Source organism: Citrus clementina, unplaced genomic scaffold (assembly GCF_000493195.1).
Source record: "Citrus clementina cultivar Clemenules unplaced genomic scaffold, Citrus_clementina_v1.0 scaffold_6, whole genome shotgun sequence".
NCBI classification, from domain to species: Eukaryota; Viridiplantae; Streptophyta; class Magnoliopsida; order Sapindales; family Rutaceae; genus Citrus; species Citrus x clementina.
Window position 1 is genome coordinate 20189695 of NW_006262139.1, and position 24591 is coordinate 20214285.

The following is a 24591-nucleotide window of genomic DNA, read 5'->3' on the forward strand; positions in this document are numbered from 1 at the left end:
TCTGGCAACATCAAATTATATATCCCACGGTTTCCACTTCAAAATTACTCACTCGTATCTCATTTCTTCGCTTCACCAAAACTCAAAATCCTTTCACAAAAGCAACATATGTCAATAAATCACTTCTCCACAGACTTACAAGAAACGCCCTGGTGGCAACAGCACCCGCAGCAGCTGCAACAATCCATGATGGAAACAACACAAAACAGCTCCAACAATTCTTCTTCTTCAGCAACAGACCCCCAACAACAACAATTTTCTTCTTGGTCTTCCCCTCATCATCATCATCAGTTCTATCACCACCACCAACAGCATCAACACCATCTTTGGCTCGACTCTTATAATAATAACAACAACAATTCTCATCACAACCCAACTCTCAGCTTTAATCTCAACAGCCAACACGACGCCACCGAAGCACACCCAATGACAAACTTAAACTCAAACCAAGAACAAGAGCTTGAAAAAGAACCCATGTTCGAGAAACCCTTGACTCCAAGCGATGTCGGAAAACTTAACCGCCTGGTAATTCCCAAACAACACGCTGAGAAATATTTCCCGCTCGGTGGTGGTGGAGCCGACTTGGGATCATCATCATCAGACAAAGGCTTGTTACTCAGTTTCGAGGACGAGTCGGGCAAGTGCTGGAGATTCCGCTACTCGTACTGGAACAGTAGCCAGAGCTACGTGCTGACGAAAGGCTGGAGCAGGTACGTGAAGGAGAAGAGACTAGATGCTGGCGACGTAATTCTATTCGAACGACACCGTACGGATAGCGAAAGGTTGTTTATTGGGTGGAGGCGACGTGGCGCTACGGCGGTGGCACAGGTTGCACAGGCCGGCGGTGCTGCTGCCGGTGGCTGTGGATGGCCTAGAGGGTTGTATCCAAATCACCCTTATCCTGTAGATGTTGCTCACGGCCACGGCGTTTCTGCGCCGTTATATCAACATGCAGGTATTTACTTTGTTCACATTATGACTTTTTGGTCACTCGCATTGCTGTTCAATTTTGAAAGCACGACAGTTTATAAAAAAAGAAAAAAACAAATTTGACAGTTTTATTGTAAATTCTGCGGGGGAATTAACCAGCAGTTTATGTACATTTTGCCTTTGGAAGATTAATATGATGATATTTGTATAATGCAATTATGAAATTTGCAGGGTCGGGGGTACAGAGCCAAACGACGTCGGTTGGGAACTCGAGGACTTTGAGGTTATTTGGGGTGAACTTCGAGTGCCAGGTTGATGATAAGTCGGAGGGATCGGAAAGTCAAGCTGAAGCTCATGGCCACCAGCAGTTTAATTACCCAGTGGAGGCTTATGATTCTAATTCTACAAACCGTCACAATCACGTGGTAGGCCAATTCAACTGTTTGTGTTATCGCCATAGTGTCATTGCTAATAAAATAATGTCTAATTAGAGGCTAAAATTCATGCTACATAAGCCGTGTGCCTGTGACTGACTGATATTGTTGTTGCTTGTAGTGAGACAGATTAGAAAAAACCTATGAATTAATTAGTAAGCCCAAGATGGCTTGACTCTTCTCCAGTCTTCGCACATGGCCTAATTGCTTTTTTTCTTTTTTCTTTTTTTGCTTAATTAATATTAGATTAGTTTGCTCAGGAGCTAAATTAAGGGGAAAAAAAGAAGTAAAAGTGAAAATCATTGAAACGTCCCCGTTTTTGTTTTATTCTGTTCTTTTTCTAAGTAAGTTTCTATGTACATTAATAATAACACTAACAAGATTACTGGATGTCATTACCTGATGGGCTCGTTCGTGGGCCCTGGAATTATTAAAAAAAAAACACCTGGAGATAGTGAATTATCCTGGGATTCTGTTATCGGATTTTTTATTTTATTTTATTTTTGTGAAATGAAAATTAAGGTTTTTAATATGCGGTTAGTTTCTAAGATTGTTATTTTATCTTGTGAATGACAATGATACATGCACCCACCAATACTAGAATTAGCAATTATTAAATTTTAGTTTACATAGATTGGAAAAAAAAAAAAAAAAAACTGTGATTAAAAAAGAGTGAAGGAGTTATTGATTGTAACAGGATATCACTTTCTCCCAAGAAGATGTGAACCAGATGATGAGAAATCGCCAAGGATAAGATCTGGTGGATGTGACGTCCTCAGATTTTGACTTCAATTCAATCGAAAACGCAACACCATTCTGAAGAAAGCTTCGTATTATTATTATTTAAAAAAGAGAGAAAAAATAGAATGTATAAATTGGAGGGGCGGGGATTGGAAAAATGGTATTATTATTATTATTATTATTATTATTATGAAGTAACGTTTACAAAAGAGGGTGGGGGAATCACAGTAGTGGAAATGGGGAGGGGGAGGTGGGGGCCCAGCTTGTGGGGAGGAGAAGAGGAGAGGAGCAAAGGGGGAGAGATGATGAGGTCATCAGTTTTGAAAGATGGGAGCAAGAGTTGTGAAATTGAATGGAATTGTAAGAAAGAAGGAAGAGGAATCTAACTGGGGCTACTGTTGTGATTCTTTTCTGTCTGAAGTTTTTTCTTTATTTTGTAACAACAAATAATCATAGTAGTAATGGGGTGGAACATGGAAGGAAGAGCCTAAGAAGGTATGGTAATTGGTATGATATGGTATGGTCTCTCTCTCTCTCTCTCTCTTTCTAAATGGCTAGAGAAAAAGTGAAGAGTGAGTGAGTAAGTGGGTGGGTGGAGTGAGTCTTTGATTTTGAATTGACTTGTGACAGCCCAGTTGTGTTAGCCCACTCCTCTCCTTCTCTCTCTCTCTCTCTCCATCTCTTGTAATTTTCTTTGTGAGAATAGAGACCCAGCTTGGAAAATTAGATCCAAAAGAGAAGCAGCAGCTTAGAAAAATCGATCCATGTTCTCAATTTGATCTTTATCATTCCTCTATTTGTTGTAATTTTTGTTCGAAGTTACAAGGATAAGTTACAAATTTACTCAATTTCCATCATCCACAACACAACAAGACGCTATTTTTTTAATTCTTATTACAGCAAATGTTAAATGTATGATTTCATACGGGAGATGTAATCGTGTAATTGCATGATGCCACCGAGAACTATCCCCACACCCATAAAATCATTGTAAAAATGTGATAAAACATTAAAGTACCAAAAAAAAAAAAGAAGAAGGTTTCCACTGTTCAGCTGCAGCCCATATCCTTTCAATTTGGCAGAAAAGGGTTGAAAATATGGACTGCAGCACAGCAGAATGCACCAAAAAGCTCCCCCGGCAGGTGTGAATGTGTGGTGCTGTAAATCTTGAATGTAATCTCCTGGAAGCCGCTTCCAATTTAAGGTACCACCGAAGCTAAAGAGTACGGAAAAGTTGATGTTGAAATTTCTCACCACCCCCAGGGACGGTCAAATTTTGTGGACGTGACGCTATTATCAACAAGTTAGACGGCCTTACCTATCGTAACAACGATGGCACCGATGTTTCGTGTTTGTCGCTGAAAAACAAGTTTGTTGCATACAATGTCATATTTTGTAATATCTTCAATTATATAATGTTTGTATTTGTAAGAAAAACCAGGCTCTGCCGTAACCATATCCCTATAAACTGATAGAAAAAGTCATCCACGCACAGGACGAACCCTTCGGTTTTTCCCTGTGCCTCTTCATATTGTAACACTATTAGATTACCAATTAACTCAATATTCCATCCATCTCACGAAACTGGTCTCGAACGGTGCTTGGTTTTTATCGTGAAAACACCTGGTCCCAATCAGAAAACCAGGCCTCAAACCAGCAATTAGGATACCAGAATCCTAACCATTGGTTCATTTAGGATTCCACTGCCTCGGTTTCTCTTTCCATGAGTGTACTATTCCAACACTAACATCAATAATTGGCACAAATACTGATTACCGTAATTCAAGACACACATGAAACCATTAGGTCCCAAGAATGTTGTACTTACAGTAGCTGATAGCAACAACATATTGTCAATCAAAATCGTGCCCTTCTAACTGACAAATTGAATCAGTGGCCAACACTGGGTGTCACCTATCAACAATTGATCCTCATCAACGATGCAGAGCACCAATTATATAAAAGTTTGGTGACCTTATGATCTTAAAAAAAGCTTCAACTACTGGTCAATTTTCATAGGATAATGGCTACAGGCTCTAGCTCGTGCACACATGTTAATAAGTACCTTTCAAATGAATTAAAAGACAACAATATAAGCAGATCAATTAAGTGGAAAAATGTGCAGATTATACACATTCCTCTGTCATTGATCAAATACAGTGCCAAGTGATTGTCAGGGCCCATAATGATTCAGCAAAGAGAGCCGCCCATTGACCTCTGCTGGTGATGGCGTCCAATGCTTAGTGGCCTCTGCAAGTGGGAGGTGCCCGTCCCCAGATATGGATTGTTATCATTTGGCCTTAAGGTAGTGGCCAATCAAAGCTTTGAAGGGCTCTTCGCTCTTCCTGTGTAATGGGTTTGTCCTGCAATAATACTTTAAATCATGAAAGACTAAGTACAGTACAAATATAGAAGCCATGTGAGTACTTCTTCATTCCACTAGGCATTTTGTCTTATCAGGCCTTTTTTGCTTTTAGGGCTTTTGGGTCAACCTCCCCTTGTACCGTCCAACGAAAAAATGAACCCCTTTTCTTGACTTTGATTCCCTGCGGAGCCAAAAAGAAACAATGATATTCCTGCCTGCCTTGCCACTATTAATACAGTCACAAAAAGAGCAAAAGTATCCTAGTAGATTCTTATATTTGTTAAAATAATCAGCCTGATTAAAAAGAAATATTGAAAATTTAGGGGTAACATATCTGCATAGATTAACTCAACAGAACCTCTAAACATACGTTTGATATGTGGAAAAGATGTGTAATATCTACAAGAGAAAATGAATCTTGAAGCTCAGTAATAAAGGCTCCATGCCAATTTGCTAAGAAAATGGGTTATTAGTCTTGCAAAAACGAATCTTGGAATCAAGTTCCTAACAAGGACTTAAAAAAGCAAGGCCCCTGAGCGTGAAATGACTTGAAAATTAAATAGCGATCACAAAGAGAGCAGCTGGTATGTGGAAACCACCTGACAGAAAGAAGCCCACATAACAATCCACCAATAATAGAACTCTTCCCTAAAATAGATAAAGTGTGTGTTAGCTCAAGATAAATTTCCTCGAGATAATCAATGCAATCTAAGAACCACTGCAATTCAGTGAAAGGAACATAGCAGCCGATAGTAAGAGCCAAATTATATTCTCACGCCTTGAGCTCTGTTCAATTTTTGCAGTATGAAAATCCCCTCCCACTACGCACAGTTATTCTCTCTTGCAGCTTCTGATGACAATTGTCAGTCACATGCATTGTCTACACAAACTAAAATGGACCCCCGCAATATCTGGTTCAATCTTAGATAGATACTTTCACTCAAAAATCAGAGCCACTAGATTCTAAAACATGCTGTGAAGAGGCCAAAATGATTTCCATCTGTGTAAAGCAACAATAAAATTATGACTATTAGATGAGTATCGTCCAGCAGAACCAAAAGTATATTGCTCCGTTTCCAACTTAAACAAACAGATAAAAAAGGTATACAACACAAAGTATGAGCTGTATTCTCTAGTCATGGCTACAAATACATCTTTGATGATCATTTGCGTTCAAACAGAAAAAGAAATAGCGAGAATCACCACTTTTCTTTTGCCATCATTGTATAAACTTTACCTCCCAAATGCTCCTCTTGCTTTGAGTCTCTGTCTGTTCAACAAAGAAAGAAGTGACAACAAAAAACGAAGGAGTCGTGGAGGGTAGTGATGCAATGGAAACCAGTTACCATAAAAAGTGAAGCTAATAACAAATTTGTCCAATAAAAGGAGTTAAAAAAAATTGAGAAGCACAATCAAGCACCTAGAGCAATTGACGTCTTTTAAAATTTTGTTCCACAAGTTCCTTAACATAAAGCCTTAGATCATATTGCACACAGCCTGCACCACTGAACCATAGCCGGCAGCAGTTAGCAGCTACTGTTAGTATTTTACTATATAAAGGCATTGAGACTGAGCAGTGCAATTCCAAGACAAAAACAAAGTAATTTTGGCATTGACTAAACCCAAATCTTGCAATGAACCAAAAAGATGAAACTTCCTGGTAAAATTCATTTAAAACCCAATGATGTCGCAAGCCCAAATCAACAGAAGGGAAGGATTCAGTAAATTTAGCCTGTTGATCAAGAACGCAGGAAAAATTCATTTCTATTCACATAAATAATTTGAATTTTTGTTTACAGGATGTAGTAGAACCCTCAAACTATATGCTTAATGGCAAAATTCTACAAAACAAGCCTCATCACAACTCTTACACAATCTCTCAAGAGTAAAGTGCTGGCGATAAACAAACATACATTGCCTATTTTGTAAACTAGACACTAGTAGAGTTTTTCGGGTCATTGCCTTCTTGCTGAGCCTGAGTCTTAGAACCGTCCTTCTTCTCCATGACTTGCTGGATCCCTTCTTGATATCCTTCAATAAAGCTTTTGAGAGCGTCTCTATAAGCAGAAGCTCTAGTCATGTAGACTCGCTGCAGAGCAGGCCTTAAGGTCTCCATTCCCCCTCTCGCAGCCACCGCTAATTATTTTAATTAATTTTTGTTATTAAATAAATTATGGAATAAGCATCAGAATTTAACACAAACTCCACTTGCAATGCAATTGTAAAACAAAGTATCTAAAGACATGAATGATAACAATAATTTAATTTAGCTCACATAATCGATAATCAAAATTAAGAAAGAAATCTCACCAAGATCTTCAAGCATGGAGGGTTCCTTGGGTTTATCAGCAGTTGGTTGATTGGCATCTTCTCTCGCATTCACATCGTCATTATCCTTCTTATAATCATTCGGCCGAAGATCCGGACCAATATCCCTCACCCAGCTCGCCCCATAAAGCCTCGATGCCTCCTTCAACACCTTTACCCCCAAAAAAAAATAATTTTTTTTTATTTTTTATTTTTTGAATGAAGAAGATCGATGAAGAGAATGAAAAGTGGGGGTTACTTACTAGCCAACGCTCGTGCCAAGTCAGTTTGCGGCGTTTTTTGATGTGAGGAGGATCGGGAAGCGACGATGGAAATGCAATTTCTTTTAAGTCGTATCGAATGTAATCGTACACCTTCCGACAGACTACTTTTACCTTCATTCTCTTTCTGCGTTTCTCTTCCGCCTGCGAACCAGTGCGCGGGCACTAATACTGTTACTGATTACACTTTACACACACTCCCTAAAACAGAAACAGAACCCCCAAACCATTGGAATAGGCTAGGAAATTTAAGGGCTTGGCAAAAAGTCCAAGCCCTCTCAAAGCCCATCCAATCTGAACGGGCCTGGGCTGGCCTTGGCCTGAGCCGGGCCGGGGCTTCAACCAAATTTTAAATAATTTTTTAATAAAACTATAAATTTTAAAATTCTATATGGTTGCTGCAGCGTTCTCATCAATTTTTTTTTTCTGACAATTAATCAAATATCATATAAAAAAAAATTCTATATGAAATTCTTTAAATCCCTCTCTTCTTCCTTCCGGCCTATTTAATTTTTAGCCCTCTGCAATTTGCTTCTACTATCTCCATTTTTAATTGCTTTGAAATTAACAATTGCATTTATCATCCTAATTTCTTTTCTAATGCATCTGAGACAGAATATGAAAGAAAGAAACACCAAGTGGATAAATAGCCACCATATCCGCTTGCAAAGCAAACAAAAAGCCAAAGGCAAGTATAAAGTCAAGATGGGAATAAATATACATTTTTTTTCCCAGGTGATTCAAGAGACTTTAAGAACATCAAGCATACTCTCATTCACTTTTAAAGAAGCTGTACAAGATGTAGAATTTGAAGGCTATATAATCCCTAGAGGTTGGAAAGTGCTTCCTCACATACATCCAATGAAGGAAACTAGAAGCAGAAGGCAGTCAGTAGGTTGCAGAGAAATTAAAGCAGAACGAGAAAATTAATTCAAATATTACGTGGTTGCTGCAGCGTCGCACAGCTGTGCTTGTGGGTGGGGTTCGCTGCTGCGTCGTGCGGGAGATGCTGGGTGGGCCAGGTGGCTGGACGGTGGGTTGCGCGGGAGATGCTGGCTGATGGAATCTAGATGCGCTGTTGGCTGCCGGCGGCGAGAACAGTGAGAAGCTGGCACGGTGACGGTGAGTGAGGGTGCTGACGCCGCTGACGGAAATGAGGGATTTAGATTTTAGGGATTTTGGTTTCGGGTCTTGGAACGGAGCAGTGAGAGGCTGAGAGCAGTGTTTTATTTTTCAATTTTTCAGTTTTTTTAATTTGATTTTAATAATATATTATAAAGTTTTTAATTTAAAAAAATATATATATTATTTATTATAAGCCCCGGGCCTAAGCCTGAGCTTTTGGGTGAAGCCCTTGACTGAGCCTATTATATATGGGCCTTCGAAATTACAAGTCCTTATCCATCATTCTAAGCCACGGGCTGGGCTTAAAATCTGCGGGCCTGGGCCGGCCTGGGCCGGCCTGAGCTTTTCTACAGATCTTATTTTGGAATGCGACGGCTGCGAGTGTCAGTTTTGGTAAAGTTTGGGCCTCCGATTTTTGGGTGGGCTTTGTCTTAGCTAGCCAGCGCTCTTCTTTTTCCTCCTCAAGAAAAATAAATATATAGGGAAAAATTGTGGGGCAATTGTGGTACCGTACCACAATTGCATTCAGTCATTGGATCTTAATGGACCCCACCTATCTAAGTGGATCTAACGACTGGATGCAACTGTGGTACGGTACCACAGTTGCATCGTAGCCAGACCCAAATATATATTACTACTGTTATTATTATTATTATTATTATTATTATTATTATTATTATTATTATTATTATTATTATTATTATTATTATTATTATTATTAGGAAAAAGGATAAACACACCCACAACGTTTAGGTAAAGGGACAAAAACCCTCTTAATGTTTCAAAAAAAATATTTACACCCCAATTTATTATAATTTTACCATTATACCTTTCTAGCATATAAAAAAAATTTATTAGATTATCTAATTTATCTATATATTGTTAATAAAATATAAATAGACAAATTGGATATTATAAAAAATTATAAATATACCCTCATTGCCCAATTCCTCTATTTAAATTTTTATCAGTAATCAATTTTCAAAAAAGACATCTATACATCTAAAAAAATTATAATTTAAAAAATAAAATTAGTTATTAATAACCAATTTTATTTAAACTTTAAACTTGTATATTTAACAATTCTCCACATATCAATCATTTAAACTTGTACATTTATAACCAATTTTCTATGTTATTTATTATGGTATTAATAACCAATTTTATTTTTAAAAGTATAATTTATTTATAATTTTTTTAAGTGTATATATGTCTTTTTTAAAAATTGTTTATTAATAAAAATTTAAATAGAGGAATGAGGCAATATAAGTATATTTATAATTTTATTAACAATATATAAATAAATTGGATAATCTAATATTTGTTTATATGCTAAAAGAATATAATGATAAAATTATAATAAATTGAGAGTGTAAATATTTTTTTTAAAATATTAAAAAAAATTTATCCTTTTACCTGAACGTTAGGAGTGTGTTTGTCTTTTTCCCTTATTATTATTAGAAAAAGATTTTATTTTGTAAACTAGACACTAGTAGAGTTTTTCGGGTCATTGCCTTCTTGCTGAGCCTGAGTCCTAGAACTGTCCTTCTTCTCCATGACTTGCTGGATCCCTTCTTGATATCCTTCAATAAAGCTTTTGAGAGCGTCTCTATAAGCAGAAGCTCTAGTCATGTAGACTCGCTGCAGAGCAGGCCTTAAGGTCTCCATTCCCCCTCTCGCAGCCACCGCTAATTATTTTAATTAATTTTTGTTATTAAATAAATTACAGAATAAACATCAGAATTTAACACAAACTCCACTTGCAATGCAATTGTAAACACAAAAGTAACTAAAGACATGAATGATAACAATAATTTAATTTAGCTCACATAATCGATAATCAAAATTAAGAAAGAAATCTCACCAAGATCTACAAGCACCGAGGGTTCCTTGGGTTTATTAGCAGTTGGTTGGTTGGCATCTTCTCTCGCATTCACATCGTCATTATCCTTCTTATAATCATTCGGCCGAAAATCCGGACCAATATCCCTCACCCAGCTCGCCCCATAAAGCCTCGATGCCTCCTTCAACATCTTTACCCCCAAAAAAAAAAATTTATATATATATATATATATTTATTTATTTAAAGAAGAAGATCGATGAAGAGAATGAAAAGTGGAAGGTTACTTACCAGCCAGCGCTCGTGCCAAGTCAGTTTGCGGCGTTTTTTGATGTGAGGAGGATCGGGAAGCGACGATGGAAATGCGATTTCTTTTAAGTCGTATCGAATGTAATCGTACACCTTCCTACACACTACTTTTACCTTCATTCTCTTGCTGCGTTTCTCTTCCGCCTGCGAAACAGTGCGCGGGCACTAATATTGTTACTGGTTACACTTTACACTCACTCCCTGAAACAGAAACAGAACCCCCAAACCTTTGGAATGCGACGGCTGCTAATGTCGATTTTTGAGAAGTTTAGGCCTCCGGTTTTCGGGTGGGCTTTGTCTTGGCTAGCCCGCACTCTTCTTTTTCGCCCTCAAGGAAAGCAAATATATATTGTTACTGTTATTATTATTACTATATATATATATATATATATATATAATAACCATTATTATTAATTTTCAGTTCACGTCTTGAGTGATGTAAAAAACACATATTTTAAATACATTAGATATTGTATTTTTGTCTATTAATGTATTAAAATTTATATTTTTTTACTCACAATTTCACTTTAATAAAATGAGGATGTCCTCATTAAAAAATAATTATATATATATATATGAAATTGTTTTCTTCTCTTCTTTTAATTTTAGCAGCGGCATGCATATTTGTCATATGGAGAGATAATATACATGTTTTTCCCCCTTCGAAAAGAACTTTAATAAAGAACTTTAATATACATGTTTTTCCCTCCTTCCAAAAGAACTTTAATAACCGGTTTGTTAAATGAGAAAACTAAAAAACAGTCAGCCTCTTTCATTGCATCCAAATCTAGTTCCCTTAGGATTCTATTTACATGCAACATAAATTTATATGAAATAAAACGACAGTTAAGATAATTCTGTATAAGATAGGATTAGGTGCAAAAATATTCAAACACAAGAAACCCGTTAGTATTTCCTTGACATATCGCATCTAAAATATGTTTTATTCATCTAAATTCATAACATTCATTGCGCGTGGTAATTGTAAAGGGCTTGATTAGGCAATTGAAAACAAAAAAAGGCATGCAATTGTGTGACGATTACTCTTGATCTCCCCTATCAATCATTTAAAGAAAGGTAACTGAAAATTAGTGCCGTATTATTAGAAGGCAAAATCCACACTACAGCTGTTAAAAGTTCTTCTGTTTCTCTCTCCACAACCACAAGACTCCTTCAAAGTTAAAAACTCTTCTTCTTCCTCTTCTAATGGATCTTTCTTCGCCCTCTAATCAATCAAGCACATCCAAATGGAATCTTTTCTTATTTCCAATCACTTTTAAGAGAATATTTGTATATGCAATAACTATTTTTATACTTATGTTTGTATCTTTTTATGTTATATTCAATCTTACAATGAGTTCTTTCAACGCTCAGTTTCTCTTTCGTTTTGGTTTCTTGTCTCAAATCTTGCCAAGCAACCAAGAAACCCCTTTACAAGTTTGTGATTACTCTTATGGCAAATGGGTTCGTGACGAAAGCTACCCACTTCGATCATACAGCGAGAGCTGCCCGTTTCTTGATCCCGGCTTTCGTTGTCGACAAAATGGTCGAAAAGATGATGAGTATCTCAAATGGCGATGGCAACCCCACAGCTGTGATCTTCCAAGGTATGAAGATTTATTATCATGAAGCTTATAGATACATGCAGAAGCATGCACGTCCATTTCATAATACAAAAAGTTTTTTCTTTCGTTTCTTTGCATTTCTAGAAGAAAAAGGCAATTCAAAACTTGCGGTTGGATGGCCAAGAAATTCATGTGAAGTTGATGAAATATGTACATCGCCTTCGTGTTAATTTTGACAGTGTTAATACATTTGAAAAAAAAATAAATCAATGATGTAATGATGATTGTTTCAAATTATGGATAGTATGGATAGACCATTTATTTAGTACTCCAAATCGTGAACCTTGCTTATTCTTGTATTTTGGTAGATTATATTCCATCAGTCGTTCACCTCATAGGTTTCTTGTCAATATGCATCAATGAAACATTGCTGCATAACAAAGCAATATCTCATGAATCAACCAATGCAGCAAATGAATGTGTCACTCAAGGATGCATCACCAATACTTTGCTGTGTTGCAAAGCAACGTCCGGAAAGAAACCTACAGATGTACTCTCTTCAATTTTCCCTTTTTCATAGTTACAAATTCATATAAAGTACTGAAGAATAAATTCCAATAAACAGAAACTTGATGATCACGTTATATATAAGAACTACAGCAGTAATTTGTACGCAATTAGTTATAATATTTTCGACTTCCTGTATGGCCATTCTCATTTGTCTATGCTCTCATCGCAGATTCAATGCTACTGATCTTTTGGAAAGGAGTCGAAATGGACGTATAGTATACGCTGGGGATTCTATAGGGAGAAACCAATGGGAATCTCTGATATGCATGCTTGCACGGGCTGTTCCTAACCAGTCTGATATATATGAAGAGAAAGGAAAGCCAATAACCAAGCACAAGGGCTTTCTCTCCATGCGGTTTCGTGAATACAATCTCACCGTTGAATATTACAGAGCACCTTTCCTCGTGGTCATAGGCCGTCCACCGCAGAACTCACCGCATAAGATCCGAACAACTGTTCGGGTTGACGAGTTGCATTGGTTTTCCGAAAAATGGGTTGGAGCTGATGTTCTGATTTTCAATGCCGGCCATTGGTGGAATGAAGATAAAACTGTTAAGATGTACGACAGCTGCTTTTCAAAACAAAAACAATTTTTGGGTACCGGGTTGATTGAAGAGTGTTGTTCTTTTTTCAAAATTTATCTATTTATATATTTTTATTTTTTTCTGTTTGTCTTCAGGGGCTGTTATTTCCAGGAGGGAGGGCAAGTGAATATGAGCATGAATGTGATGGAAGCATTTCAAAGGTCTCTGCAAACAGTGAGGTCATGGGTGATTAAGAACTTGGATCCAGAAAGAAGTCACACTTTCTTTCGTAGCTACTCCCCAGTGCATTTCAGGCAAGCCTTCTGTTTCTACTTCCTTGCATATTATTAATAGACCATAACACAAACACATTTGAAAATTAAGTAGACCTTAAATCATGTTAGTACCGAATCTCAGCCCTTGGTAGTGGAATTTTGGGTAAATCATAAAGCGAACATAATATTTTAATATATATATTCTCTGTACATACTGTTATCAATGGGAGAGGAACAAAAAGACCTACAAAGAATAGTATTGTTTTAGTGTGTAAGCAATCAATCTTGCTTGCAAGAAGCCAAGAATAGCCTGAATTGGCTGTTGGATATGAGTTCGTCAAAGGATTTAACACTATTGACTTTACAGGAATGGCACGTGGAATAAAGGGGGCTTGTGTGATAAAGAGAGAGAACCAGAAACAAATTACTCGCGGCTGGAAGATGAGCCCGCAAACAATCAACTCATCTCAAAAGTAATTAAGCAGATGAAAAATGAGAGCAGAAAGGTTCAGTTCTTAAATATTACATATCTGACAGAGTTCAGGAAAGATAGCCACCCCTCACTCCACCGTGAGCCGGGGACTGCAGCTGATGCTCCACAAGACTGCAGCCATTGGTGCCTACCTGGAGTGCCAGACACATGGAATGAACTTCTCTATGCTTATCTATTAAATATGGGATTCAAAACAAAGTGATGCTACCTGGGCAAGGGAAATTACCTCATCCTCAGATATAATGATTATATTTTGAGGGCTGCAACAATCTGGGCTGGTTCTCCTCAAGTCAGTTCATCAGGGTCCAATCCGGCATTTTCATCAGGGTCCACTTCGCTACTTTCCATTTCCTTCACTTTCTCAAGTTGCCTCAAGAGATCCAACCTTTCTGGTCCATATGTGGAGGGTATCTGTCAGAGGAAAATATTATGGGTTTCAGATGTATACAGATTTGAAGTTTGGAGAAGAGTTCCAACAATGAGATTTTTTGGGCAAAACCCACATACCAAGCCTGGGACATATCTCTGAATTGCAGCTAACATGGCTGCATGCCCAACAGCGGTAACCTGTGGTACATAATGGATCCATCAGTTTATGCCAGTGTGTCAATGGCAAAGAGAAATTTAAGATGATATTTTCATTGAGCTAGTAGACTCTAACAATGCATTGATGTTTCAAATTTACGAAAGTAAATGTGAAACTTTTCTACCTACTATTTTTCCCTCATCCAAGAAAATCATAAACTTGTGCACCCTACAAATGAAGAAATCCAGCATGGAGTCTGTCGTCACAGCTCATAAACATGTCAAAGCAGAAAATATTGATTCCACCACCACCACCCCACATCCCCCCCCCCCGGCCCCCGCGGTAGGTAAAGACATTGTGGCATTATGCTATATTCCAAATGTAAAATCCTCTGGGAAAGTAAAACTTGTAGAACCTGCCCTTCAGAAAGTAGCAAACATCATGGAAAGCTAACTCCGTAAAACCCTTTCAAGTTCATAGAAAACATTTGGAATTTGCCTTACTAAATTGTTCCAAAACCCAAATTTGTATGATGTGACAATGTATAAATAAGTAATGATGGCCCTTCGCTTCAACACGAGAGGGAAAAGGGCGAATCCACAGCCAAGAACAAAGTAAATCATGCCATAGCTTGAATTAACAGAAGGTAGAAGAATCATGATATGATAATGGAATGTATTAAACTCACAGGCAGAAGCATTAAGACGCCGATAGGTACAACAGATGCCAAGTCAGTGAGAGTTCGCTGGAGTGCTTGCTTTTCCTTCTGAGTTAATTCATCTCCTACCAGGGCCCTCCTAAGCAGCTCCATGGCAGCACCAACATCAACAGCTAGAAGCTGAGTTCCTTGCCAGACATCCTGCTCATTAGTTTACAACAAATTAACAAATCAACAAAAGAGTTGCTGGCAGTAGATTAAAAAAATATTTACATACAACAGGTTTGGGCACTGCACGCAGACAAGACCCAAACTAAACCCAAAACAATTAACTTCTGATTGATTTCGTACAATAGTGGTTTCAACTTACAGAAACCAATCAAATTCAGTTGACTTCCAATTTTTCAGAAACCAAAATCGCCACTTGCCTCCTCAACAATGTAGTTAACAAAGAAGGCAACAAACGCAGTACAAATGTGTTCTACCTTAAATATTTTTATATGCATACAATGGAAAGCATCCATGAAATACATAAAATAAAAAGATAAAAATAAAAGATCATAGGAGACTTTCGTAACTGACAGGTTAACCTGCATTTTGGAGGGATTATGCAACAACATAACAAAACCAAAACTGAGGCAAACCAGTTGTTCCTCGTTTGACCTTAAATATCCCTCGACCAGAGGAAAACAGTAAGAAATTCAATACCATGCTTGTTTCTTTTAGTTTGTCAATGGATTTTCCAATGATATTTTCACTCTTCTGAACCTGGACCAACTGAGTGCCTCTAGATTCACTGAAGTTAGCACGTTCATCCATAACCTTGATATCCTGTAAAAGGAAATTCCAAATAGCTAGTTTCAAAAAGCAGCCAAACTTACGGAAAATAACAAGCCAAAAAATTTCACAAGCATCCTGTTTCCCTCTACATAGCAGAGAGATTCCACCAATAAAGCAACGCAGTTTATACATGAATGATACATAGTTCCAGCATCTGCTAAATCACTTGGACAAAATCAGCAGACAATATCCATGCATATCAGCAACTACAAATCTACTACAAACCGTCAAAATCTTGGTACTGATAGCTCACATACGTACAAATTGCAATGCCAACATGCCAGATAGACAAATTTCTATAGGAAAGAAAAGCTTCAATAAGAGTTTGCTGAGTCTTCACAAACTTAAATGATTGTGTCGTAGATTATGAAGGAAATTTATAGAACCAAAACTAAAATCTACAAAACATGGAGCCATTAAAATTCTAAGAATATTAAATTTCAAAAGGCGAGAGGAAAACACTTTCAACCAGACAGACTTTTTGGAACATACAGCAAAGAGAGAACCCATTTATCCATTCTTATCTAGTGTTACATCCTAGCAATCTACGCTTATTTTCCTTCAGACATTTCATTCTGCATAAATTTAGGGACAGCACACCACACGCTTCAACTTGAATGCAATTTCTTTTGTGCCAAATAATTCAAACCATGATTTCAACATGATAGTATTTTGCCCCTGCAGTCTCAATGAAAAATAGAACATGTGCTATTATATTGAAAAAAAGGTCAGAACTGATAATCTTGTCCCTCGAAGTCTCATTGAAAAATAAAACATGCGTTATTATAATCCTGCTGCTAACAAATCATGATCATAAGTTAAAATGCCGCAAAACCAAACCCTAGGCTCTTACACACCATCAGAAAAGTTATTAAGAGAGAAGGGAGCGACAGAGACATCATGAATGATGAATCTACCACAATAATCACAAATCCTTTGAAGAATGAACGATATGATGCCAAATAAAATTTGGCAGAGCGTCCTAACTGTTATTATGTGGTATTTTTTGTTGTTACTACTATCTGGCAACAACAGACAATTTGTCAGATGCAAAGTAGAAAATCAAAACCTACAATATTTGGCAAATAAGAATATTCAGACCAAATACAAATGAAGGGAAAAAAAAGAAAAAAATCCTTTAGACAAAATTCTCCTAGGATACACACAAGGAATGTTATAGGAAATGCACACAAAAATATTACAGAACATTGGATCTTTGAAAAGGAAAGGTCTATTGTCAGGCTCTCATACATATATGGTATCATCCGCATTGAAATATCCAATAATATAAAACCAGAACTATGGAAGGTAGAAATTGTTGTCAGAAGTATGAGATATACCTCCCCATTCTCTGATTGATCAGCACTTCTTTGAAACCGTTTTTCAAGCTCCATCAGCTCATTTCTCAGAAGTTCAAAACGGTGAATTTCATTTGACTCTGAGTTTGCAATACCTATATTTGAACCAGTCTGCTCACAGTATTCACTTTCCTGCACAGAACAACTGGCTACATTCATTTTCGTTCGGTAAAAGCTCTTCACTTGTCAATAACAAATTGATAAGTGAATTCCAATTCATGAAAATAAACAAAACTAGTCAAAAGATGGTCTGCAACATCAAGAATCATGCTATGAACTGGACAACCAACCTCCATGGCCAATGAAACCTCAATGCCACATCCAGGTTATACTAGGGGTAAATTTAGTTACTTAATGATGAATGTAAAAGAAGCCTCTTGATTACTTCATCTGAAATGACTCATAACATTGAAAAATTTAGGGCTCAATGACTACACAATGGCAGACAAGCTCTAATGTATGAAGGCTTAGAGTATTTTAGGTTTACATGGAAACAAAAATATAGTGCAGGATTATCTATTTATTGTTAAGTAACCATATATTCTAAAAATTTAAACTTGTGGAAAAGTATCCAGCAATAGTGTTTAAATTTTAACATGCACTCTTCGAAGGCAAAACAAATACAACTGATGCATTTTTCACATGGTTCCAGACCCACATGTGTACATGTGGATCCAATCACTGACCGAACCTCCATATATTATAATTCAGTTATTAAAATGATATTCAAACATAAATCCTCTAGATCAAGTTGGTTTTGACACCATAACCATTCATCATCATTTTAAGTTTACAAATAATAATACAACTTTAACGCTGACAAATAACAGCAGTATATGATTGGCAAGTAACCTCCAAAGCCTGCACCCAAATGTTAAGAGACAGGTCATTACTAGATAACTTGCGACTCATCTTTCAAAAGGTACAGAAATTCCATTCACAGGTACGGTTCATCATGGTGTGGTAATCCACTGTTTATTGTACTTGGGTTCGTAGTATTGAAACACATTATCCTGGATTGGCAATCCATCTAAGCGTACCGATACTGATATTCTCAATTTTTAAAACACAGAGAAGAACATGGAAACACATCATTCAGAAGGCAGGTCAGATGGACTCATCTAATGTCAAAATGACCTGGTTACACTAAGACGAATTTATATGAGGTCAATGGTCGAGGACTGCTTTCAGTTCCAAATCAACATTCATGCACCAGTAAATATGTATCTCTGATGAACAATAGCTAATATAATCAAAATTGGACTTCAGAAGATAGTAAAATAAATATAACATTATAAAAGGTACAAGGACAATGACTTTTTATGAAGACTGGACATACATGCCCATCAGCAACTGATACCTGAGGCTTAGGCTTCCTAATTGAAGGGCGTGTGAAGAAGCCAAACAATCCACGAGATTTACAGACAACCCTGAGAAAAAAATTAAATCAGATAATGTAGGGAAAAAAAAAGAATAGAAGTCCCCCCTGAAATAATCAAATAAGTGGCATTAAACATGAGATTTTAGCATGTTGGCAACAAAAGAAATTCCATACTCATTGGGCCTATCTTGAACAACATCAGCAATTCTACTCTTACTGCCTTTCAAGTACCATTGCTTCTCACCAATAGAAGAACCTGAATCACTGTCGTCACCTCCCTGGATGATCAGAGCAAAAGTTAGCAGTATGACATAAATACAAATTTCAATAAATATACTAAATTTACATATGCAAGCTCACAGGATGGAAGATGTGAGTTATATATCTGAAGAGTAAAAGATAACTACAAGAAAGCGAGTAACACGGCTTCAAGAATTGTAGAAGTCACAAGTGATACTCATAATTCTGATTGCAACATCAATTTCGAAGGAGAATGAAACAATTGAATGCTAACAATTACTGCAAGTAGTAAAAGTACTACACAGATACTTAAATGCAATTATTATCAAAATTAAAGTGAAACACAAGTGTACCAGATTGCAAAAGACAGTGTTATTAATGCCATTATTCAGAAATAGAACAAAATGATAAAATACCTGCTGAAGAGAAGCTGCTTTTGCTCTGACAGATGCCTCAAGGAATTCAGCCTCTTTCTTAAGTTTCCTTATTTTCTCAAGGTCAGAACAAGCAGCTTTCAATTGCTCCTTTCCAGAATTAGAGCTTGACACATGCAATGCTTGAAGCAATTTTTCCAGTCTTATCAAAGCTTCTTCGACACTCTCCAATGCCTAACACCAAATGTGAAAAATCACAGCATAATCAGGATTACAGGGCATGGCAGAGAGACTGCAGAAACTATGGGCCATATATACAGGTTAAGTATCAATAACAACAGGAGGACGCCAAATTATAAAGTAGTTCAGCATGCAAATTTGAGACATCAAATCTCAAAGTAATAGATCAAATCGGAGTCAACAGTCATTCTTTCAATTATTCCAAAATAGCCACATATGAATAGTGGTGCCTATGGTTGTATTTTGTTCAAATCTCAAAATCTGATCCTGTTGCATAGCAGCCAGCAAACAGTGCATGTGTTACATTTTCTGTCAGAAATCTCATAATTTCTGCTGAGTTTTTAAACATAATTTTTTGCACCATAGCAACAATCAGTGTGCAGTCTCAAAACTCCACATGAATAATTACTGCATACAATCAATATAATTCCCAAAGAGAAAAGAAACAACACATGGAAATATGTATTATGATAATGGGAGCTGAAGAAATAGGAATATATTTGAAGGGAAATACCTTGTCAAAAGAATCTGAGTCTATCTCAGTTTGCGAATAAGTTACAGATTCAGCACTCTCTATCATCCCATTTCTGCATGACAATTTCTGAGTAAGTATAATTTGCAATTACTACTCATTTTTCAAAGTGTAATCATTCTACAATTATTAAAAAACTGTTTAGCAGGACAAATATAGTAACAACATGATGTCGCTATACGTATAAGCTCAAATCAAATGAAACAAATTCTTGAAAACATATAATAGCAAGGAAAAGCACTAGTCTGCTGGAAATTTGATTAGAAACTTATCAATTAAATTGCAATGCCACTTAGAACTCTTATTCCCACTATAGTCATATCTTACTAGAACTCTCCTCAAACTCTCAAGTCTTTACATACTTTCTGGTGGATTCATTCAGTTATTTGCTAACTCAAATAGCAGTTCAAAAACTCTACAACTTTTTTTGCATCAAGTTGATGTGTATATGTTGTTCACATATCAAGTCATGCATTAAGACTGTACAGTATATATTAAGTTCCAAATGCTAGAAATAAATAGTGTGCCTGTAAGAGAGACAAAGGTGTATAAGACATTAACTTACCTTGCTATACCCATCTCTTTCATACAGTCCATCAACTTGTCATACCTAAACATTAAGATAAAACATTTTGTTACGGTTAATGAATTGATATTTGCTCTTCATTATGGTTTAACTAGCAAACTATTAGCTCACATACCCCTTAGACAGAAATTTTGCCGCCTTAACATTTGAGGGGTTCTCCAGCCACTTGCTATGTTTAATAAAGCTCTGCATCCAATGTGAACAAACATCTAATACTTGGGGAATAGCCTCAGCATTAGGAGGATCTTCTCGTTTACTTTTGTGGCCGTGGGACTGTTTTGGCATTCCAGTGCTGCCTGGATAAAAGAGAAGCCAATCCAGCTCTTCACATACTACCTGTAATATGGAAAAGTAAAATGCATCAGTAAAATCCAGCATGAAGCACAGTTACAAGATTAAGATAACCATTCATGCTGACCTCCACATACAATTGATAAGAACTTATTGATGAAAGCTGAGGATAGTACAATACACTGCCTCCAATTAGGTATCTGCAGCAACGGACCAGAAAGCTCAGTAAAATGAAACCATAGGAAGTAATATTACGCTTCAAGAGAGGAAAAAAAACTGTAAAATGTCAGAACTACCTGATGAGGCTTTTAATGGGGTCATCAACGACATCAAATCCATTTCTTGACAGAAAGGACTGTGTACTTCTGCCTAAGGCAATAAAGAATCCAAATATTGCCAAATCTCTCTCCAAAACCTGCGGTAAAGCATTGTTAGAATTTCAATAACAGGTTCTACAGGATTAGAAGCATTACATTGCACCCATGCAAAAGTGTAATGCCAACACACCCAAACAATCATTTATTATCTAAATATTTCATTAAAGTTCAAAGAATAACAATAAAAACTAAACAAATCCAAAGCACAAAAGCTTTTAATAATAGACTGGTTCCTTCACAGTGGTCACTTCTAAATTCCCTATTTACTTGACAGGCCAATTAAAACAGAGGAACTTAGAGAAATAACCTATGGGAATAAGGAATGAGAGGAGAATATCAATATACACATGTTGTAGCTTAAGAATAATGCCACATTTATAAACATCAGAAATTCTAGTGAAAATCAAACTGTACAGATAAAATAGAAGATGAATGAGCTCACAACAGTTGCTCATGAGAGGGTTCATGATTCCCTGAAAAAACCGTTTCATTACTACATATTATATCTCAAGTACAAGGGATATGAGATTGACGAGCACTATCTGAAGTGGATAAAAGACCACAAACTGGCTCCAAGTTCAAACAGTAAGAAGAATTAGGCCTTAAAACTAACCTCAATGCTTTCAGAAGTCGTTAGTCTTGACCATATTTTCTCCCTATCTATAGCTCGCTGCAGCTGCTTCTGTACAAGATCCACCCAGAAAATTACCTCTTCTGAGTCCCGATCATTCTTCACTCTACATGCCGAAGCTCTAGGGCCAAAATGGGCAAGAAATTCTCTGTGCAGACCAATATCCTTTATAGAATAATAAGCTTGGGATATAGGAACGAGATCAACCAGTGTGTCCATCAATCTACCAGTTATGTCAGAAATCATGGAAGAGAACTGAGAGCAAGAGACTTTTGCTGGACCAAGTTTTGTTATTGCGGCAATGCAAGTCAATGCAAGCATGAGGAGTGATGTATCGCTACTGCTTCCTGATCCCAAGGACATACCTTTCCCACTCCTGGATATAAGTTAATATCAATGTTACTAGCACAAGAACTTGCAAGTTTTTATTGCTCAATAAGTTCAATAAAATTAAATTAACATGGTAGAAACATACACAGCAGTGGCAGCAGTGAACCGCTGGTCCCTTTCAAAATAATTTATAAAGGATGTCACAACAGCTGGAACTTGCTCAGACCAAAACCATTCATAACCTTCAGGTAGCTTGGCTGATAATTTATCCCTAATTAAGCTCTCTAGAGGAGCAGACTGTCGTAATAGGCTGCATTAAAGCAATGTTTGAGTCAAATTGACTAGATGAAATGAGAAACTAAATAAATGCTTTATTAGAAATAATCGACAAATTCAAAGCCAACAAATAACTGTCCATTACAACCAGTCTACCAAACATACAAAATGGACAAACAAAACCCAAAAATCTGCGAGAACAAAGCCACCAAAAAAAAAAAGGAAAAAAAAAGTTTTTTATTCTTTGCCAGCCCTCATAGAGAAACCAAACTATTGTAAAAGGTATCAAATTACTCATGGTCAAATTTCCACCAAGTGAGCTACACCGAAGACCAAGACTTCATCCCAGTGGTTATAGAAATATAATTAATGGCATCAGATATTCAGATCCATATATGGGAAGTCAGTTCATATCCTCGTATCATTGAATGGAGGTCGTACACAGAGAAATAAGCTGAACTCCTCATTTGGAGGAGAACTTCTACTGAATTGAAAGAAATATATAGGTTTTGAACAAATAAAAAAACTCAAATTGGAAGATGCTGAAAGGCTAAATGCGAATGAGAGGTATAAGAATTGATGATCTCAAAAAAAATTAGTTCAGTACCTCCTTTGGACAAAAACATATACATCCCTGTCTCTTCCATCACCACAGGATGAAATCTCACATGCAGCTTGCAATAAGGAATATGCAGAAGCCTGAAAAAATTATGAAACTTTAGATAAGTTTAAAAGTTTAAATGATGTTTGAAACAAAATGTGAGACATGCATGTTTTGGCGGCAAACAATCAGGAAATGTACTGTTATGTAACAAAAATTTTCAAAATTTTGTTGACAGACCTGATAAGAGAGTGTTTTTATCCATGCATTCCTATCCACACCAAGCCAAGCTGTTGAAAGCCAAGACAATTTAGACACTGAGCCCTTTTCTTTAATAGCCAGCTCAAAGACCCTAGCTGCGTCATGCAAAGACTGAACAAGTCCATCATTATAATCATTTCCCTGCAATGACTGGTATAGTTTGACCCTCATCTCCTCAACATCGCTACTGGTACTTGCTTGAGTACTGCCATTGACAGTCACACCATCATCGGAAGAAGCATGTAGTAAGAGATGTCCATTCCTTCTTGATTTACAAAAGTTTCCAAAGTTTTTCCAATAACTCACCAGCTGGTTGTTCTTTCCATTCTCTAGCATTGCTATTCTCAAAAGATATCTCTTCGTCGAATTGCCACAATCCAATGCAACTACTCTTCTGCAACAAATATGGCTTTTGACTGAATTTCGTGAAAACCATGGATTTGATGACCTGGAAAAATAAATAAAAAATAAGCATTATCAACACACTAGAATTAAATACATCAAATTATTGAAACAAAGCATCCTATTCATGGAATGACTATTTCCTGGGGCTTTCAAGCTGGTACTATATGACCTTTCTCATTTAATTCCTTTATTAAGTTTTGCTAGTTCATTTTTATTTCTAAACGAGATAGAGCATGATACTACATTATGTCACGAGATATCATATTAAACATCAGCTTTCTTGATTCCATTTGAGTACTCAAAAGTCAAACATAATTTGATAAAATTCCAAATAATTTACAACAACATCCAATTTAATAGACTACATTTAGCTGACTCCTGCTTGATGACGAGAAACTAGAAAAAAATCAACCGACAAGAAATCATCTACCAGTTCCGCCGTTTGGTTCGCAAACAAAAAGGCTAAACTAAATGATGGCATAATAAGTCAATTAAACAAGTTAATTGGCTGAATTAGAGAAAGAAAAAAATTCAAACCAAAAACAGAAGATAAATAATTAATTCTACAGCAAACTTTCAAAAATCCTAGCTGCGCTAAAATTACTCAGTCAAAACAGTAGAACAAGCAGAATTTAAAACAAATTAAGAGTAAATAAGAAGGATGCGAGTACCTTGAAGATACGAGACTATGATGATTATGTAACTTGACGGCCATGTATGAGAGTGACAAACGAAGCAAGAGAAAATCAGCGGGAAAATAGCGTTTGGTTTCCGGGAAAATTGAGAGGAAAGTTGTGGAAGGTTTTGTATTTGTTAAGCAAAAGTGAATGAGGGTGACGTGGCAGGGATAATTTATCCGTATACGTGGAGAAACGAGTTATCACAGAGATACGGTTGTGGCTTAGACGACTTAGAAGTGTACAAT

General features: G+C 36.7%; 5 protein-coding genes across 8 annotated transcripts; 2 read left to right on the forward strand and 3 right to left on the reverse strand.

Annotated features, from left to right (window-relative positions):
* On the forward strand, positions 1-2306 carry LOC18037991 (B3 domain-containing protein At2g36080). Of its 2 annotated transcripts, XM_024182119.1 has the most exons (3): positions 1-955; positions 1162-1355; positions 2062-2306. In XM_024182119.1, exons 1-3 carry the CDS (start codon positions 109-111, stop codon positions 2116-2118), a joined length of 1098 nt encoding a protein of 365 aa, XP_024037887.1. In that variant the 5' UTR covers positions 1-108; the 3' UTR covers positions 2119-2306. The 2 variants fall into 2 exon arrangements, with proteins under 2 accessions (XP_024037887.1, XP_006430125.1); XM_006430062.2 differs by lacking the exon at positions 2062-2306 and having other exon boundaries at positions 1162-1718.
* A 3881-nt stretch (positions 2307-6187) lies between these two features.
* Positions 6188-8295, reverse strand: LOC18038044. Of its 3 annotated transcripts, none has more exons than XM_006430063.2 (4): positions 8001-8295; positions 7041-7202; positions 6781-6949; positions 6188-6606 (listed from the first exon to the last, which is right to left on the reverse strand). In XM_006430063.2, exons 2-4 carry the CDS (start codon positions 7176-7178, stop codon positions 6401-6403), a joined length of 513 nt encoding a protein of 170 aa, XP_006430126.2. In that variant the 5' UTR covers positions 7179-7202; positions 8001-8295; the 3' UTR covers positions 6188-6400. The 3 variants fall into 3 exon arrangements, with proteins under 3 accessions (XP_006430126.2, XP_024037203.1, XP_024037202.1); XM_024181435.1 differs by having other exon boundaries at positions 7041-7259; XM_024181434.1 differs by having other exon boundaries at positions 7041-8295.
* Positions 8296-9661: 1366 nt separating this feature from the next.
* On the reverse strand, positions 9662-10533 carry LOC18038045. Its single transcript, XM_006430064.2, has 3 exons — positions 10315-10533; positions 10048-10216; positions 9662-9871 (listed from the first exon to the last, which is right to left on the reverse strand). Exons 1-3 carry the CDS (start codon positions 10450-10452, stop codon positions 9666-9668), a joined length of 513 nt encoding a protein of 170 aa, XP_006430127.1. The 5' UTR covers positions 10453-10533; the 3' UTR covers positions 9662-9665.
* A 1124-nt stretch (positions 10534-11657) lies between these two features.
* Positions 11658-13979, forward strand: LOC18038166 (protein trichome birefringence-like 8). The gene is made up of 4 exons (XM_006430066.2): positions 11658-11939; positions 12637-13026; positions 13147-13305; positions 13634-13979. The coding sequence occupies exons 1-4, from the start codon at positions 11686-11688 to the stop codon at positions 13959-13961; spliced, it is 1131 nt and encodes a 376-aa protein (XP_006430129.1). The 5' UTR covers positions 11658-11685; the 3' UTR covers positions 13962-13979.
* Positions 13512-24591, reverse strand: LOC18038205. Its single transcript, XM_006430065.2, has 19 exons — positions 24338-24591; positions 23241-23709; positions 23007-23098; positions 22269-22433; positions 21776-22169; positions 21082-21200; positions 20913-20985; positions 20610-20830; positions 20474-20518; positions 19891-19963; positions 19179-19370; positions 18697-18800; positions 18502-18571; positions 17124-17273; positions 15652-15774; positions 14974-15144; positions 14267-14326; positions 13986-14170; positions 13512-13890 (listed from the first exon to the last, which is right to left on the reverse strand). The coding sequence occupies exons 1-18, from the start codon at positions 24379-24381 to the stop codon at positions 14045-14047; spliced, it is 2691 nt and encodes an 896-aa protein (XP_006430128.1). The 5' UTR covers positions 24382-24591; the 3' UTR covers positions 13512-13890; positions 13986-14044.

Excerpts from the sequence above, each read along its gene's own strand:
- LOC18038045 (XM_006430064.2), bottom strand. The coding sequence starts at position 10,452 with ATGAAGGTAAAAGTAGTGTGTAGGAAGGTGTACGATTACATTCGATAC. Across the intron at positions 10,217-10,314 it reads CTTGGCACGAGCGCTGGCTG|ATGTTGAAGGAGGCATCGAG; the intron begins GTAAGTAACCTT and ends TTGGGGGTAAAG. Across the intron at positions 9,872-10,047 it reads CTCGGTGCTTGTAGATCTTG|CGGTGGCTGCGAGAGGGGGA; the intron begins GTGAGATTTCTT and ends TAAAATAATTAG.
- LOC18038205 (XM_006430065.2), bottom strand. The coding sequence starts at position 24,381 with ATGGCCGTCAAGTTACATAATCATCATAGTCTCGTATCTTCAAG. Across the intron at positions 20,986-21,081 it reads CCCATTAAAAGCCTCATCAG|ATACCTAATTGGAGGCAGTG; the intron begins GTAGTTCTGACA and ends CCGTTGCTGCAG. Across the intron at positions 18,801-19,178 it reads AAGCAGCTTCTCTTCAGCAG|GGAGGTGACGACAGTGATTC; the intron begins GTATTTTATCAT and ends CTGATCATCCAG.
- LOC18038166 (XM_006430066.2), top strand. The coding sequence starts at position 11,686 with ATGAGTTCTTTCAACGCTCAGTTTCTCTTTCGTTTTGGTTTCTTGTCT. Across the intron at positions 11,940-12,636 it reads CACAGCTGTGATCTTCCAAG|ATTCAATGCTACTGATCTTT; the intron begins GTATGAAGATTT and ends CTCTCATCGCAG. Across the intron at positions 13,306-13,633 it reads TACTCCCCAGTGCATTTCAG|GAATGGCACGTGGAATAAAG; the intron begins GCAAGCCTTCTG and ends TTGACTTTACAG.
- LOC18037991 (XM_006430062.2), top strand. The coding sequence starts at position 109 with ATGTCAATAAATCACTTCTCCACAGACTTACAAGAAACGCCCTGGTGG. Across the intron at positions 956-1,161 it reads GCCGTTATATCAACATGCAG|GGTCGGGGGTACAGAGCCAA; the intron begins GTATTTACTTTG and ends TGAAATTTGCAG.
- LOC18038044 (XM_006430063.2), bottom strand. The coding sequence starts at position 7,178 with ATGAAGGTAAAAGTAGTCTGTCGGAAGGTGTACGATTACATTCGATAC. Across the intron at positions 6,950-7,040 it reads CTTGGCACGAGCGTTGGCTA|GTGTTGAAGGAGGCATCGAG; the intron begins GTAAGTAACCCC and ends TTGGGGGTAAAG. Across the intron at positions 6,607-6,780 it reads CTCCATGCTTGAAGATCTTG|CGGTGGCTGCGAGAGGGGGA; the intron begins GTGAGATTTCTT and ends TAAAATAATTAG.